At 41.6% G+C, this 16,191-nt stretch overlaps 2 protein-coding genes, 1 long non-coding RNA gene and 1 other non-coding gene across 4 annotated transcripts; all 4 read right to left on the bottom strand.

The window, feature by feature from the left end:
- Positions 1 to 1,174: 1,174 nt before the first annotated feature.
- On the bottom strand, positions 1,175 to 2,248 carry LOC148870073 (uncharacterized). The gene is made up of 2 exons (XR_016106594.1): positions 2,009 to 2,248; positions 1,175 to 1,826 (listed from the first exon to the last, which is right to left on the bottom strand). It is a non-coding gene; the product is annotated as an uncharacterized LOC148870073 (long non-coding RNA).
- A 5,267-nt stretch (positions 2,249 to 7,515) lies between these two features.
- On the bottom strand, positions 7,516 to 8,566 carry LOC148870072 (osmotin-like protein). Its single transcript, XM_088971903.1, has one exon. The coding sequence runs from the start codon at positions 8,471 to 8,473 to the stop codon at positions 7,682 to 7,684; it is 792 nt and encodes a 263-aa protein (XP_088828029.1). The 5' UTR covers positions 8,474 to 8,566; the 3' UTR covers positions 7,516 to 7,681.
- A 1,411-nt stretch (positions 8,567 to 9,977) lies between these two features.
- On the bottom strand, positions 9,978 to 10,049 carry TRNAP-AGG (transfer RNA proline (anticodon AGG)). The gene has a single exon. It is a non-coding gene; the product is annotated as a tRNA-Pro (tRNA).
- Positions 10,050 to 15,161: 5,112 nt separating this feature from the next.
- LOC148870070 (uncharacterized) lies at positions 15,162 to 15,620 on the bottom strand. Its single transcript, XM_088969950.1, has one exon. The coding sequence runs from the start codon at positions 15,618 to 15,620 to the stop codon at positions 15,162 to 15,164; it is 459 nt and encodes a 152-aa protein (XP_088826076.1).
- Between the last annotated feature and the right edge of the window lie 571 nt (positions 15,621 to 16,191).

The following is a 16,191-nucleotide window of genomic DNA, read 5'->3' as shown; positions in this document are numbered from 1 at the left end:
AATAAACCACTGAATCGGTCGGTTAATTGTTTGAACGGTTTTGACAATTTTCCAATTTTTTAATTTTTTTTATTTATTTTTGTCAAAATAGGCTGGTCATTCGAGTCAAATGATCAAACTGTTTGAACTAATAACCGAACCCCTGACCGATTCGATCACCATTCGTTTTTAAAAATCATGATCTTTTATATTAGCGTGTTTGTGGTCTTTTTTTTATTTGCTGACCAAGATGATCAATATGAAACAAAAATATGATTTTGTTGATGGCCGTTATCTATTTATAGAAAAAAACATTCATGTGGATAAAATAAAGATAGGAGTTTGAATGTCATTCATTAGTCTGAATTTGAATTCCAATTCAACCCGATTTAGGGTGACCAAAGCTCAATTTGTTTTATGGGTGCATGTTGCGTGGGTTGATCTGAGTTTAAAGTTAACCTGTACCAAACCCTTCGTTGAACATGTGCTTAAGTATGTCATGTGGGCTCGAGTTGGGTCAAGATCGAGTTAAGGTGTCGATGAGCTTAGGCTCAGCTGTTTAAGGGTCAGGCTAGTCCAAAGATTGACAACCCAATCAAATACGTTTGAAAATTGTGGATTGGGTCGGTTTAAGCTTGGGTTGGGCCATCCAAAGCATCTTTACATGGTTTCTTTTCTTGTACCACCGTTGGTGCATGAATTCCTTGCTAAAACAACCATTAAAGTTTCACAGATTTAACTTAAACATATCCTATAGATTTTGCTTTACTAAAACGTCTCCAATAGTTTTTAACTAATTTATTTAATCAACCTTTAATTAGAAGAAAGGTGGAAAAAGGCAGTTTTAAACCTAACATTCATTCAAATAAGGGTCAGTTTAGTTTATAATCGGAGTCAAAATCGAAATCTTTCGGAATCAGAATCGGAACAGTCCATTCCTATAGTCTTTTTGATTCAAACAGGAATGGGAATGAAAATTAAAATCACCAGGAATGGAATTTCATTCCCAAGGGAGCGGCAAGGAATGGCCATTCCCTCAAATGCGGGAATGACATTTCACTAGGAATGGGAATGGGATTCCGGTTCCACCCAACCAAATAGTTGGAATTGGAATAGCCCATTCTGATTCCGATTCCAGACCCCTATTTCTGCAAACCTAAGGGACCCTAAATTTAATCCAAAGAAACGTATCTTTGTATAGAAACAAAATTAACTAAATAGAGAAAAATAGAAGGATAAATCTCTTAGTGTTTACATATTGTCTTAAAATACCCTTAAGTTTTCTAACAATTGTCTAAAACCTCCATTGCCATTAATTTTTCGTCACACTCTGTTCACATGTGATATCATGTGAGTGGTAATTATTTTAAAATTCTTAAAATACCCTTATTGTTCACCACCATTGTTGCAGCGGTGCCGGTGATTTTGATATCGTTGTTGCAAGCGACGGCAACCACTAATCAATACCCATCCATTCACCGTAGCAAGTTTGAACGCCAATTTGGATTTCCAACGCCTCATGAAAACTGGAATCTTCCATGCTTGGATTTCCAACGCCTCAGGAAAACTGGAATCTTCCATGCTTGTGTTTTTTTTTTTTTTCTCCTTTGATTTTTGTTTATACGAACGGATTCAATGACCCTTTTCCATTGTGTTTGAAGGTCGGCCACGGCTAGCGAGGAGTGAGGGCACGAACCAGAGCAAGAACGCCTTTGCAAGATTTGTCTTCTGCCAACTAGTTCAGAAAGTACATGTTAATTTTTGGCGTTATCCTATGAATCTGGTTCAATCTCACAAGGAACAACGAAGCCATCACCTCCACCTTGAGATCAAGCCTCGAATAGATTCTGTTGCAAAACAAAAAGAGCAACATAATTTAGTGACGTAAGGAGTTTTGTTGTTCTTTTGTATCACCCAGAATTAGCAGAGGATTCCATTTGAAAAAAAATACAGGGTACTTTGATAAGAAATTAAATCACACACCAGTTTGGGTTATGAAGGAGGGTCAGGGAAAGATAGAGTAGCTTACTCCTGAACTTGGGTCTCATCAAAGCATACAACCCCACAAGGCCAACACCACACGAAATGGCACGGTGTAGAACCTAATGGTAGCAATCAAACAAAGCACCGTGAACAAGAATGTGGCTCATGGATCTCTGCAATTGTTTGTATCTCCATCATAAAGTGAGACTTCGAGATTGAATCCGTGGACCAAACCTCGAAACCACTTGGATTCAGATATTCTACTTTTGTGAACCAAATCGTCCTCTATATTCAATCATTAGTCCAGACTTAGGGGGTGTTTTATAGTGTGGATGAGAAATTGGTGGTTGTGGATCAGTCCACACTACACCATAGTCCACATTTGTTCTAAACTGTGGATAGATTGCGTGGGGCGGACCAGTCCACACCCATGATGGTGTTTTATAGGTGTGGTGTGGATTGGTTTACACCATACTTTTTGATTCCCTGTATCTCATATACATTTTTATTGGAGATATACACATTTGATCATAAATGTCTAATTTTTGCATTTTATATGATAAATAAATTGAAAAAAAACATTAATATGTAAAAAATAGTTGCATTTTTTAAATAATTAAAAAAGTAAATATTAAAAAAAATATTATTTTTTTTATAAAAATATTAAATATTTAATATTTCAATAGGGAAAAAGAGTTGAGAAGGAGAACCATTAGACTTATGCTAGAATTAACGTTAAAAATTATTATTTTATTGATAAAATATTAAAAATTAAAAATTTTAAAATTATTAAAAGATTAGGTAACTTTGGAATAAAATAACCATGGATCCATACCCTTGAACATTTTCCACTTTGTTTAGGTGATCATGTTATAATTTTAAGACAACAAAACAAATAATTCTTAATAAAAAGTCGATTAAGTAAATAGGTTGTAAAATATAAGGGGTCTTTTAGTAAAATACAACTATAGGATAAGTTTAAGTAAATCTATGAAACTATAAAGGGTGTTCTAATAAATAACCAAAATAAAACACATTATCTTTGCTAACACATCAAAGACAAAGAGAACCTTATCTATGATATTATCCACATAGAGGATCCAATGGATATCACAATGCATTTAAATCTACCAATAGGTGATACAACAATCCATTTCTCCACCAAGACCATTTGATTTAGTCTTTGCTTAACCAGTTAGACATTTTAAATAATCAACATTTCCTACTAACAAAATATGTTCTAATGATTTGACACTGCACATCTATACCAAAAAAGTGGGATCCACCATATATAAGATGTGCAATGTCAGATCCACCATATATAACATTTCATGAGCTATTTATGCTCGGTTCATCAAAAGCTTGATTTGGCTCGATTTAAACCAAACTTTGAGTCAAGATCAAGTTCAATATATAGGCTTGTTTGCTATTCGAGCCTAATACATACATACATACATACATACATATATATAATTTTTATTATATGTATAATAATAATATATATATAATGTTTTATTTTTTATATATAATAAAAATAATTTTTGTATGTATATATTTTATTTTTTATAGGAAGATTAGTTTGTAGTCAAGCTTGAACTTGTGAACTTCTAAGCCAAACCGAATCCGAACTTAGTCTCTAGCTTGAATCAAACTTGAACTCAAACTCAAGCTTAACACTATCTTGTCAAACCAAGCTTAAATAACTAGGTATTCAGCTCAGCTCAGCTTGTATCTGCTCTTAGTCAGAAAATTGAATATATTTTGTTGGTATTCGGCAGAAAATTCAGAATAAGTTGTGAACTTAACAATTCTAACCAATTATCGGTTAGACAGATTACCATTGGACTATGAAGAATAACTTTTCACAATGGAACATAATGGTGGCATAGCCTGTAAAACAGATTACCAAGTTCAGGTAATCCTTTCTCAGTTCCGCACTGCATCGATATAGCATGGCTGCCAAGAGATTACGATTGATCACATAGTGAACCCAATACTCCCTAGTGATTTTATAACACACCAGTGTTTGGTGATAAAGATAAAGGGGTTGAATATTTGGATTATAGCCAATAAGGGCAACTTTTGGGCCCTAATATCAATAAAAATATTTTTTTAATATAATTAGTAAAATAGGCTAACTTTTTTTTGAGAAGTATCAAATAGGGGTTAAAGCATTGTTCATCTTCTTCCTCTTTCAAACCACCGAACAAATCTCCCCCAATATTAATAAATATTGATTACAGATCTCTACTCGTTTGTTCACCCTTATAATTGCTTGTTTGCTACAAACAAAAATGGCGAAGAAGAAGAAGGGAGAGAGATCCGTTTGGTCTGAGGTCACCATCTCTAGTGATTCGAACTCCTCTCCCAGCATGCAGGTAGTAGATGGTATGTCTCCAGAGATGAGCTCTTCATTGTGGATGAGTGGTGAAGATATTGCGGCTCCAGAATATGTTGTAGCCCGGAAATTCGTTGGTGATGCACTCTACGGTGATGGGTGCATATAGCTCCATGATGCTTCTATTAGATGTTACCACTTTGATCACCTCATGTACATCTCTGATGCCACGAATTGAAACACAGTTTCGCAGAAGTACTACTATAATGTGTGTGTTGTGCCTTGTTCTTACCCTCTGTCTTCTTCTTTTCCAGAATTTGTTATTAATTTCTTCCCCTGAGAAAAATGATCAGATTGTGTCTGCGAGTTGCTTTGCTTCTCCACCAGACACATCAGGTCGGAGTACGAGAGGAATCTCCTGCTGCTTAACTGCTTTTGCCTCACAAAAGAAAAAGAAAGGGTAGTGTCCTTTGACTTTGGAAAAACTCAAATGCAAAGAAGAAGAAGGGGAAAGAGAGATCAGAGGTGGGGAGATTTATTTGTTGGTGTGGAGGAATAAGGAGATGAAAATTGTTTCTACCCCTATTTGATATTTGAAAGAAAAAGTGAGTCTATTGTAAAAATTATGTGTAAAAGTTTAATTTTATTGATATTAGGGCCCAAAATTTGTCCTGTTAGAATCCCTTGAATATCTTAGGGTTTTTATTGTTCAGTCCACCCCAATAAATTATAGTTCCACCATATAATTGGGGTAGATGCCAGTTCCGAATTGATGCCAATACACGGGCAAGGATTGGTGTTATAAGCGGGGGTATTTTGAATTTTGAATTATTGTAAGTCAGCAGTGAATTTTAGAATTCTGAAGTGGAGTGTAGTATAGTTTTTACAATATTTCAAGTATCCCTATAATTTATCAAATGGATAAAAAAAATTATACTATCTGAAAAGTTACTTAAAATATCCTTAAGTTTTTCAACAATATTGATGGAAAAAAATAAAATATTGAATATACCCTCCATTATTTCTCAAATTCTAAAAATAAAACCTAATCGATAAAAATTAAGTCATGAAAAATTTTGGGGTCATTTTTTCGCCAATATCATTCTGCCAAAAAAGATCTCGATTCCATTCACAAAGGCATATGCGTTTGCAGTACCTTTTGGTTCAAAGATGCAGCTCTCAAACTGTGTTTGCAGTACCTTCTAGTTCAAAGATCCAACTCTCAAACGGTAACCATCGACTGTTGACGAAATGCCTCTAAATTTATTAGTCTCTGGTTAGTGAGGGTGAAGAAATGATGGCTCTTCTATTTATATACACTGTAGGTGAGTCTTCAGTGTTTTTGTTCGTGGGTTGACATCTGTTTCCATGGAAAATCTTTTCAACTAAAAACATTGGCTTGGAATTTAAATAGGCATTTATATTATTGCAATCAAACAATCTTTGCATGTTTTTTATGTGTTTCCTACAAAACCGATTTGAAATTTTGTTTACCCCAAAAGCATTATGGATGAATTAGTCACTGTAATTCCGATCATTTGGCTCACAATTACCATATTAAAGTTTCTCTCCCCCAAAAGCATTATGGATGAATCGCTCAATGAAACTCCGACCACTTCCAAGGGTTGAAGAGGCACTAGATTCTAGATTCAAGAGAGATGGCAAGGGATTTGATGAGGGGTAATTTGGTCTGACCTGTTAGCATGCAGTCATGTGAAGCGACCTAATAACTAGACAACAACTCAGCATCTACAGCCACCTCAGCAAGTTAGGTAAGGTTGGGTACCTTGGGCACCTCGGCCAAGATTAAGGTCCAAATAGCTTGTGGTGACCCGACCTGTCGAGGTGCCACATAGCTTACTTCTAAAAGCTAGTCAGTTGTCTTTGAGCTTTTCAGGATCACACCGCACGCTCACAAGCCTTATTCTTATCACGTGCGGATCAGACTAACTCGATAAGATTTATTAGTTCACATGAAGTTCATCTCCAGATGCAAAACAGACTCCAAATAACACGGACTGGGGATCTCAGATGTGTTTCGTGAGGCCTATGACAACTCCTCTATATAAAATATTCACCTCCAACTTTACAAGGTACGTGTGATATTAGCTCTCTAGCTCTCTTGCTTACAAAACTATTTAGCTCGCATTACACTCTTTGTTAACTTAAGCATCGGAATGCCAACAATGGCAAACCACCCCGGAGCGAGTTGATCGTGCACCATCATAGAATTTATAATCCCAATTTTCATCTACCAGCTGCCATCCAACTAGGAACGACAAGATCGTACATCATCAGGAATATACATTGCCATTGGATTCTATTTTGAAAATTTAAAGAATAAAGGCAAAATAAATGTCAAAAGGTATTTTAAGAATTAAAAAAATATTAATCACATAAAATCACATGCAAATGGTTAGAAGCTGATGCATCTTTCAAAGAAAGAATGCTTCATGAGCACCCGCATTGAGATAAGAAAAACGCAATTGTAATTTTCCAAGTTAATTGTTGATTAGTAATTTTTCAAATAAAATAAGCCATCCTTATTATAATTCAAGAAATGTTAAAACCCTTTTGAAAAACTTGGATTAATCCAATTAATTAAAACTCAAGGTATATTTCTAAGTTTTTATATAAAAAGAAAGAAAAGAGAAATGACTTGAAAGCTAAACGCGCGTACGAAAATGGTGGTTTCAAATACATGGATGATGACCTATTTTTAAACCAACCAAAACAACACAATGGAGCCCGTACGATCTTCACGGTGTTTGAGAATCCGTATCCAAATTCACGGATTTGAGCTTTAGTTGCCCAAAATTAATAAAAACTGGGGATCGCAAATTTCCGTCATATAAAGGTTTTTCCTATGAAAAATATTTCAAAATTCAAAAAAAGCTGGAGCATGCAGCAGTCTGACACCGCCTTTTCTTTTGGTTCACTATCCCGATTTTCGTTTTCGCTAAATAACGTCCACTACCCTGTTTAAGTGATTAGCATTAATGAAAGCATTATAGAATAAAAGAGTAGGTTTAACGATTTTTACTTTTCACATTTCCACTTGCGTTTTCAGCCGTATATTAAGAATGTCCTTGTATTTGATGCTTCGATTCATAGGATGATATTCAAAATGCACGGCTGCGATGTTGGCGCGCTTTGTGAGGAGAAAATCCCAATCTAATCAATGGTGTCCGTCCAACAAGGCAAGAAGAAAAAGATGAGAAGAAACATTTGCATCATGAAAGTTGCATTAACAAAAGGCGAAAAGTAAAGCAACAAAGACGAAAAGGACACAAGGCAGATTTACAGAAAATAAAGACAGGATCGGGGCAAGTGTTTAGGCTCGCCAAAGCCCTTCCCACTCCTCGGTTTTTTTGTCACATTTCAGTGACAGAAAATGACCTTGAGCTCGCGTGGCGAAGAGCAATCATGCATGAGGGAAGGGCTGTCGTGCGCGTAAGTGACCGTGGCTGGGCAGGCGTGCTTGAAGAACTCCGCGTAGCTGGACGCTTTGCACGTCTGCGGACTGTTGTAATGGTTCCTGCAGCACAGTTCGTCGGTTCCAAACGCCTCACACCCGCTCTTGCACGCCACCACAGGCCCGTGACCAGGGGGACACCTCAGCTGCAAGCTCCTGGGACAAGTTTCAAGCAGATTTGCCTTGCAACCCACCACTGGACAAACGCCCTTGCCTTCGTGCGGGGTCACCGTCATCGGCAGGTTAAACCCATCCACCAGGCTGACACCGTAGGACGACTGATCGTTGTGGCCATGGTGGAGGCTAAACTGCGCCAGGGTAGCGGGAGTGACCCCACCGGCGCCATTACACTCGAGGCGGCCACCGCAGTCTCCCGTAGCACAGGAGAAGCGGCCGTTGGAGTAGGTACAACCGGTCCGAGCCCACAAGCGACCGGACCAATGGTGAGCCGGAGCAGGGAAGGACCTGTGGGTTAGGGTTTGGAGGGCGAAGCCACCGCGCTCGAGAACGACGTGACCGGCGTTTGGCTGGATGGCAGGCCAAATGGTGAAGGGACAGTTGTTGACCACTGTCAGAATGAAGCCAGGACTCGTAGCATGGGTCAGTGTGGAACGGCACAGGAGGAGGAGGACGAGAGAAAGAGCAAAGAGGAGAAACGAAGACCGAGAAGCAGAAGCTGAAGATGACAGAAGAGACATCGCGGCTGTGGTCTACTGGTCTGTAGATTGGGGGGTGTAGAAGCCTGAAGCCTAGAAGGCGGAGGGATATGATGAGCTGGGGACTGGGGACTGGGGATGATCTATATATAGGCAGGCGCCAGGCGGCATCTGGGTTAGTATGATTTAAAGACGAAAATGCCCTTGCTTGTTCTACTTGCTTCTTTTTGCAAATTTGCTGTTTCTGACTGTCTCTTCGTCTCCGTCCTTATCCTATTTCGCGTTTCCGCTTCTCCGAAGACCTACAGGGCTGCTACTATTATTTTCACAAATGACAATACACATTGAAAATTGATCGTATACTTAAAGTATAACATTTTTGGGTGGTCCTGACTCCTGGTCCAGCTTAGAATACTCAATACTTTTTACTGGAAAGATGGAATCCATCACAAATTAAGATCTGTATTGTATTCCATTCATTCTACAGGTGAGGTGATGTATAACACAGGATAATTTCTATGCTAGAAGTTTCGAGGGGTATGCCAAGGAAATAAAGCGACATATACACAATAGACGGCCACTGTTTATTTTATTTTAGTGAGTAAAGGATGAATTTATGATTCATTACTCAAAGGCCAAAGCATAATACCAAGGAAGGAGTCCAAGGCAATAGACGAAAAGGCAGGAAGTCTGGGGGCAAACCAAGCCACTCATCCTTGAGATCCATTCTTTACTTTGTGAGAAGTTTGAATCGACTAATAAAGAGTATTTATATGATAAGTTGGTGAAGAAAAAGTAATTAGTAGTACTTGTACACAGAACACAGACATTTGACAACCATCGGGCGGAGTCGGCTTTTGAGTTTTGAGTCTCACAGTCACAAACCCTACGCGATGCACATAGAAAGTTAGGTTGATTTATTTCAGAATTCAGAATTGAGAGAGAGAGATGTGAATTAACACTGAATAGGCACTCGCAGCTTAAGATGGGTTAAAAGTAAAAAAGTTAAAAAGAAAAGGCGAGCTTTTTTAAATGAAGGAAATAATAAGAAAAAGGACAAGTGGAAACAGACAGTCACGACAAACATGTTGGGCAAACAAGATAAGCAACGCAGGAACCGAGGTGTTTATTGTTTAGACTTTTTATAAAAGTAAAAAATAAAAAAGATGGAAGGGAAAAAATCAAGAAATAACATTTTTATTTTTTCTGTTCTCTTTCAAGTTTCAAGGCAAGGTGGGGTCAGAGGAGGCCCAGGAGAGGGTGTAAGAAAAAGGCTGAGTGAGTGAGTGGTTATAAACAACACGCACATAGCACATGGCACATGGCTTTGTGGCTTTTTGGTTTTTTTGGCGGGAAGAGAGAGAGAGAGAGAATTATCAGTCCTGACACGGCTCTGATACAGTGATTCTCATAATTTCACATATCCGGTCAATCTTCTAAATCTCGTTCTGTGTTTATTTTGAGGTGTCGTGGTAATAAAATACTGTAAACGTGCTCTTTAAAGAATTTAGAAAGTCACTACCAAAATTATATTAAAAGTAAGAGGGGGGCATTCCGAGAATTGAACTCGGGACCTCTCGCACCCTAAGCGAGAATCATACCACTAGACCAAATGCCCTTTCGATTTCAACTACCATATAACAAGTAATGTCTTGTTAGCAGTTGACGCGCCTCACAGACACATCCCACTATATGCATTTGGAATATCTCCCTTGTGTGAACAGAAAATCCCAATTCACTTGCATTGGGAATGTCTCCGTACTTCTTTGCTTTATTTCATAGAAAAATATTCTCAATGCAAGGCTAATAAGAAACGGGATCTACTGCTCACACTTGGGCGCCTCACATGCACATCTAACGTGCATTGGGAACATCTCCCATGAATAATAATTTAAAAGTATGGGAGATGTTCTCAATGCATGGTAGGATGTGCCTGTGAGGCGCGTGTGAAGCGCCTCCGATCTCGGCTAATAAAGGTTGTTTAGACAGAACTTGCATTGATTGAATCCAATTTCCACTTGTGGCCTCGTGTGACTGGTTGCGGCTAGCGCTGCCTCACGATGAATTGGGATTTGCTCCTCACAGAGCATGCCTCACACCGACCTCAAAGTCACATTCCACCCTGTATTGGGAATATCTCCCATGAATAATAAATATAAATACGAAGGATGTTACAGGCTGTGAAGTTAGTGTGAGACAAGTTGAGTGTGGAGCATATCCGGACTCGCTTACTGATGGTGTACGATTTGAGAGCTCCTATCTGGAAGGTTACCTGGGGACTGGTCATGTAGCAAATTGGTTTGAACAGCGAGAAAACATATTAGAGAACCCGGGGAGGCAAACCCGTCGAGGTCACCCCGATGCTTAAGTTAGTAATGTGATATTGGTTTCAAGCTGAAAGTTTATGTATAAGAGAGCTAGTGAGCAAGTAATAGCGCGTACCTTGTTTAAGGGGGATTCAATGTCCTTATATAGTTGAACTGTCATGAGCCCGAAAAAGCCTCTCTGGGATCTTCGAAGAAGGTGGTAGGAGTCCGTTCCATTTCAAATGGTGGCCAACATGCTAACTGATAAGGCTTATTCCTTCCATCCAATTTGGGTAGGATGAGGATAAGTCCTACAGTTACGCGATATGATCCCGAAAGGCTCGGGGACAACTACCCAGCTTCTAGAATCCAACTTGTTTCACCTTAGTGCATGTGACTACTGAGGTCCCCCAACTCCGGTTTTGTCTGAGGTAATTGAGGTACTCGAAGTGACCTGGTTTGCCAAGGTGGCGAGAAGTGTTGAGTCATTGCCTGGCTAGAAGGTCACATCCACATGTCTTCTATTCATTAGGTTGGGCCAAATCACCCCTCATCAATTGCCCCGCACTCCCTGCGCCAGGGGTCCCGACCCGATGCAGAGAGTTCATGATGAGGCTAGGTGGAATTGGCCCGAATTCTATTGGTCAGAAGAGAAGTTATTTGGTCGGACCAGATTGACTCACTTGGCTCGACCAGGACAACCCAGATCGCGTACCAGGCATGCGTGGACGTCACGCGGTTTATGAGCTCTGCGGACATTAGAGCACGCGCTCAACCGGTTTCCACGAGAGCCGTTGGATTGCACAAGATCTCGTCCGTGGAACCCTGGCACAACGGCTATAAATAGGGGCATAGAGGGGCCCATTTTTCTCGACACACATCATGTATCCAAATTCTGAGATTGCGCATTTGTCTCCTGGTCGGTGCCACCTACTCCAGTTTTGTTGAGGTCGCTTCATTCTTTACTTCAGTTCATAGGTGAGTTCGTCATGTCTTCGCTTTCCATTTCTTGTTTGTCTTTTCCAAGTAGCTCAGAATGTCTAATATTAGCACAGGCAGCCTATTTGACCTGAGTGAGGAGTCTGTCGGACTCGAGGTGGGGACCTTGGCACAGGCTGCAGAGTCTCAACCAGCCGAGGTGGATGCCTCAGTACGAAGTTTGGACTCCAACCCGTTCGAGGCGGACACACCTCGGCAGGGGTGCGAGGCTTCCGGTAAGGGGGCCTCCACTTCGCGTCGGACTCGGGGGCCAGATAGCTTCAGCCCTTCCACAATAATGGTTGACAGACTCCTATCCCTGGTAGCTCGCTACAAGCTCCCTGACAACCTTGTGTATAGTATTCCCTTAGGAAGGTTTCCTTGGGACCATGGTCGTGACGAGATCCTGGTGTTCGAGGAGCAACTTGCAGCTAGGGCTGCATTTCCCACTTCACCCCTTCATCATCGAGGTCGTCAATTTTTTTGACATCGCCATAGATCAACTCCACCCCAACTCGATCTGCAACATTGTTGGTACCATCTCCCATTTTCACGACTATAACCAGCGCTTGACCCTCGACATTTTTTCTTCGATTTGCTCTATCAAAAAGAACTCCGCCTATGTCCTCTCGAAGCATAGGCAAAGCTATTACATGTCTCCCCGTCCTGGTTACAAAATTATGCACGACTTCCCCAACAAAGTCCCGACCTAGAAGAAGCACTACTTCATGGTTCGTAATACTGCGGGGTGGCCATTTCCAACTCACTAAAAGCCTACCATTCAGGACCCCGACATCAAGTTGGACAAGGAAACACAGTTGTCGCATGTCTCTAACAGGTTGGTGGAGGTTGATGGAGGATGTTAGCGTGTCTCTGAGAGTTGTCGCATTTCAACTGCGGGGTGGCCATTTCCAACTCACTTTAGATCAGCGGCAGATTGATGAAGGATGTTAGCGTGTCTCTAACAGTTGTCGCATTTCATGACGAGCTCGAATACGTATGCCTTCATGGTGGGCCAATAATACCCTTGTCTTAGTGCCTTTTGGGCTAGTGCTCTGTCTCCTAAGTGTCCTCCGCACAGTCCTTCATGGATGTCACGAAGTACCAATTCTGCTTCTGAAGGCCACAAGCAACGTAGGTAGGGGAGCATAAAGGACCTCTTGTACAGTCGCCCGTCGATAAGGATGCACCGAGTTGAATGATTCTTTACCCTCTGAGTTGCATTGCGTTCTACTAGTAGGGTCTCATGGAGCAGATAATCAACGAGCGGGTTAATCTAGCTCGGTTCTGCCTATAACACAGGAGCGATCTCTTCTGCCCCCTTGAGAATGTGAGGCTGGTCTTCTATGTATATTGTTTGCATCGTATTGTCACTAGTGCTCGCCAACCGCGACAAGGCATTGGCCTCAGCATTCTCAAACCTCAGTATTTGCTTGATGAACCAAGAAAGGAAGCACGACAAGAGTTCCCTTACCTTAGCTAGGTAAGCCGCCATAGTAGAATCTCGAGCTTCGTAGTCGTCGTTGACTTGGTTTACTACAAACCCCATTGTTTGATGCCCCGAATCCGAACCGGAGAGCATACTCTAGCTTCATCTAGCTCGGCCCATACAGTATTAGTCCAACACCACTTCCTCGCAGGTTAGACGAGCCGTCAATGTAGAGGATCCTGGGCTCCTAGTCCCAGATTGGTCCTACCCTGACCGAGACCGGTGCCGCACTGGTTGACTCTTCTGACATGTTAGCGAGCTCAATCAGTTTAGGGGCATGTGCACTGAACGTACATTCTACTATGAAGTCCGCCAAGACTTGGGCTTCGATCGCTGGCCGTGGCTTGAACCGGATGTCGTACTCGCTTAGCTCAATGGCTCACTTTGTCAACCTACCAGACACCTCGGGCTTGAGAAAAACATGCTTCAGAGGTTTGTTGGTAAAGACGATGATGGTGTGGGCTTGGAAATACGGGTGTAATTTTTGAGTTGCTACTACTAGCGCATACGCTAACTTTAAGATGTCGGGGTATCTAGTTTCTGTGGCTTGCAAAACTTGCCTACGTAGTAGACATGTCATTGGACCCAGTCTACTCCTCTGATTAGTACCACCGAGCTTACTACCTCGTTACTCGCCGAGAGGTATAACTTCAGCTCGCCGCCTTCCTCAGGTCGGGTCTAAACCGGTGAGAAACTTAAGTATTTTTTTCAGCTCGTCAAACGTGAGCTGGCATTATTTGGTCCACACAAAGTGTTCATTCTTTTTAATCACCTTAAAAAAGGTTAGGCACTGACCCGCCAATTTAGACATAAACCGGTTTAAGGCAGCTACCCAACCAGTTAGCCTTTGAACTTCCTTTATTTTTTTGGGAGGTCTCATATCTAGGATGGCCTTCATTTTGTTTGGGATGGCCTCAATGCCACGTCGGTTCACTATATAGCAGAGGAACTTGCCCGACGTGACCCCGAAGACACACTCTTCTGAGCTGAGTTTCATGTTATATTTCCTTAGAATTTGAAAAACACAATTTACATCATCAATTAAAGAGTTCGAAAACTAGGTCTTCACAACCATGTCGTCGACACAACATTCTACTTTATTTCCAATAAAAGGTTCAAAAACCTTGTTTACAAGTCGCTAGAAAGTTGCTCTAGCATTTTTCAATTCGAAGGGCATCACTTTATAACAATATAACCCAGTTCGATTACAGATGCAGTTTTTTCTTGGTCAGCTACGTCCATCCTAATATGGTTGTAGCAGTAGTATGCATCCATGAAGCTCAGCAAATCATGCCCCAAGGTCGCGTCTACTAGGCGTTCAATTCTAGGGAGTGAAAAGTAGTCCTTTGGGTAGGCTCTGTTGAGGTTGGTGTAGTCAACGCACATGCGCTTACTTTTCGTTGGCCTTCTTCACCAGCACAGGGTTGGCCACCCAACTCGAGTATTGGACCTCCTTAACAAAGTCTGTTGTGAGGAGCTTCCCAACCCCCTAGTCAACTACCCTCCACCACTCCGGGGTGAGGTTCCATTTTCTTTGTCTAACTGCCCTGATCGAGGGGTCTGCATTAAGTCTATGAGTAATTACGCTATAGTCAATACCGGGCATTTCTGCCGCAAACCAAGCAAAAGCATCTAAATTTTCAAGTAGAAAACTCACCAGCTGTAATCTAAGAGGTTCATTTAGTAGTGCGCTGATCTGGAGGGTCTTCATCGGCTCATCTTCGGAGACTCGGATATGGACGGTTTCCTCCATCGAGGCAGCTCGCTCCTCTATATGCTCGGGTGGATTCTCTAGTTCGACATCGTCTGCCAACTTTGCCTTTCCCTTCAGCGCGACCACGTGGCACTTACGCGATTCCAGCTGGTTACCTCATACAACTCCTACTCCATAGTCTGTCGGGAATTTCATCGCCAGATAGTAGGTGGACACGACTACATGAAGGGCATGCAAAATGGGTCAACCTGAAATCGCGTTGTAGGGGGACGGAGTCGTGACCACGAAGAAGTTGTTCTTGAAGCGCACTATGTTGGGCCACGTTCCCGCTGCAACTGGCACTGTGATTCGTCCAAGGGGCTTGACTACTTCGCCGTTGAACCCTACTAGAGGTGAGTTTACTAGTTGCATATCACTTTGTTGCAATTGTAGCTTCTCGAAAGCTTCCAGAAGAAGGACATCCGCGGAACTCCTTGAGTCCACCAATATCCGCTTTACTTCAAAGTCATTGATTACTATCTTGATGACGAGGGCATCATCGTGCAGGTATTGTATCCCACGAGCGTCATCCTTAGTGAAATAAATGGTTTGTTCTAATCGAGGCCTCTTCGGTGGGTCCTTTGCTTCATGCTCAAGCTCTCGAACTGATGTTTTGCTTGCAGCTATTGTAAACCCCACAACAATGGACCAACTGGTGATCATGTTGATCACCCCGCGGATCAGCCTATCTTTCAGGCGGATGTTGCTGCTGCCGGGGTGGCGGGTTGTTTCTTCTGTTCAACTCCGAAGCATCTCTTCTTTGGTTGGCTTGGCAATCGCCCAACTCCCTACCATCGCAATGGATGTACTGCTTCAAATACTCACGGAGAATAAGCTCTTCAATCTCGTCGCGAAGGTTTTGGCAGTTCTCAGTGCTATGCTTGGTGTCACAATAAAAATGGCAATAGTAGTTCGATTTCTTAGTTGTCAGATCTCCTCGCAACTTGGGTGGCCACTTGAGAAAGGAAAATCCTTAATCGCCATCATGAGTTCTCCTCGCTTTGCATTGAGTGGGGTGTTGGATGTTCTTTCAACAGGTGGGGTCCTAGATCGCCGACCTAATCTAGAACCCCTAGATGGAGACTTACTCTTCTTTTTGGAGACCTACTTCTCCTTGGTGACTTACTCTTCCTTCAGCAATGCTTAGTATAGCTAGCTTCTTCGTCTTCCCTTTTCCTCTTTTCTCCTTGCAGGGCCTCAACCTTGGAGTTAAGCGCATCCTCGGTCTTCATAA

This window comes from Nelumbo lutea, chromosome 2 (genome assembly GCF_056320005.1).
Source record: "Nelumbo lutea isolate HS-2025 chromosome 2, American lotus-T2T, whole genome shotgun sequence".
Taxonomy (NCBI): domain Eukaryota; kingdom Viridiplantae; phylum Streptophyta; class Magnoliopsida; order Proteales; family Nelumbonaceae; genus Nelumbo; species Nelumbo lutea.
This window is presented reverse-complemented; position numbering and strand designations above follow the sequence as displayed.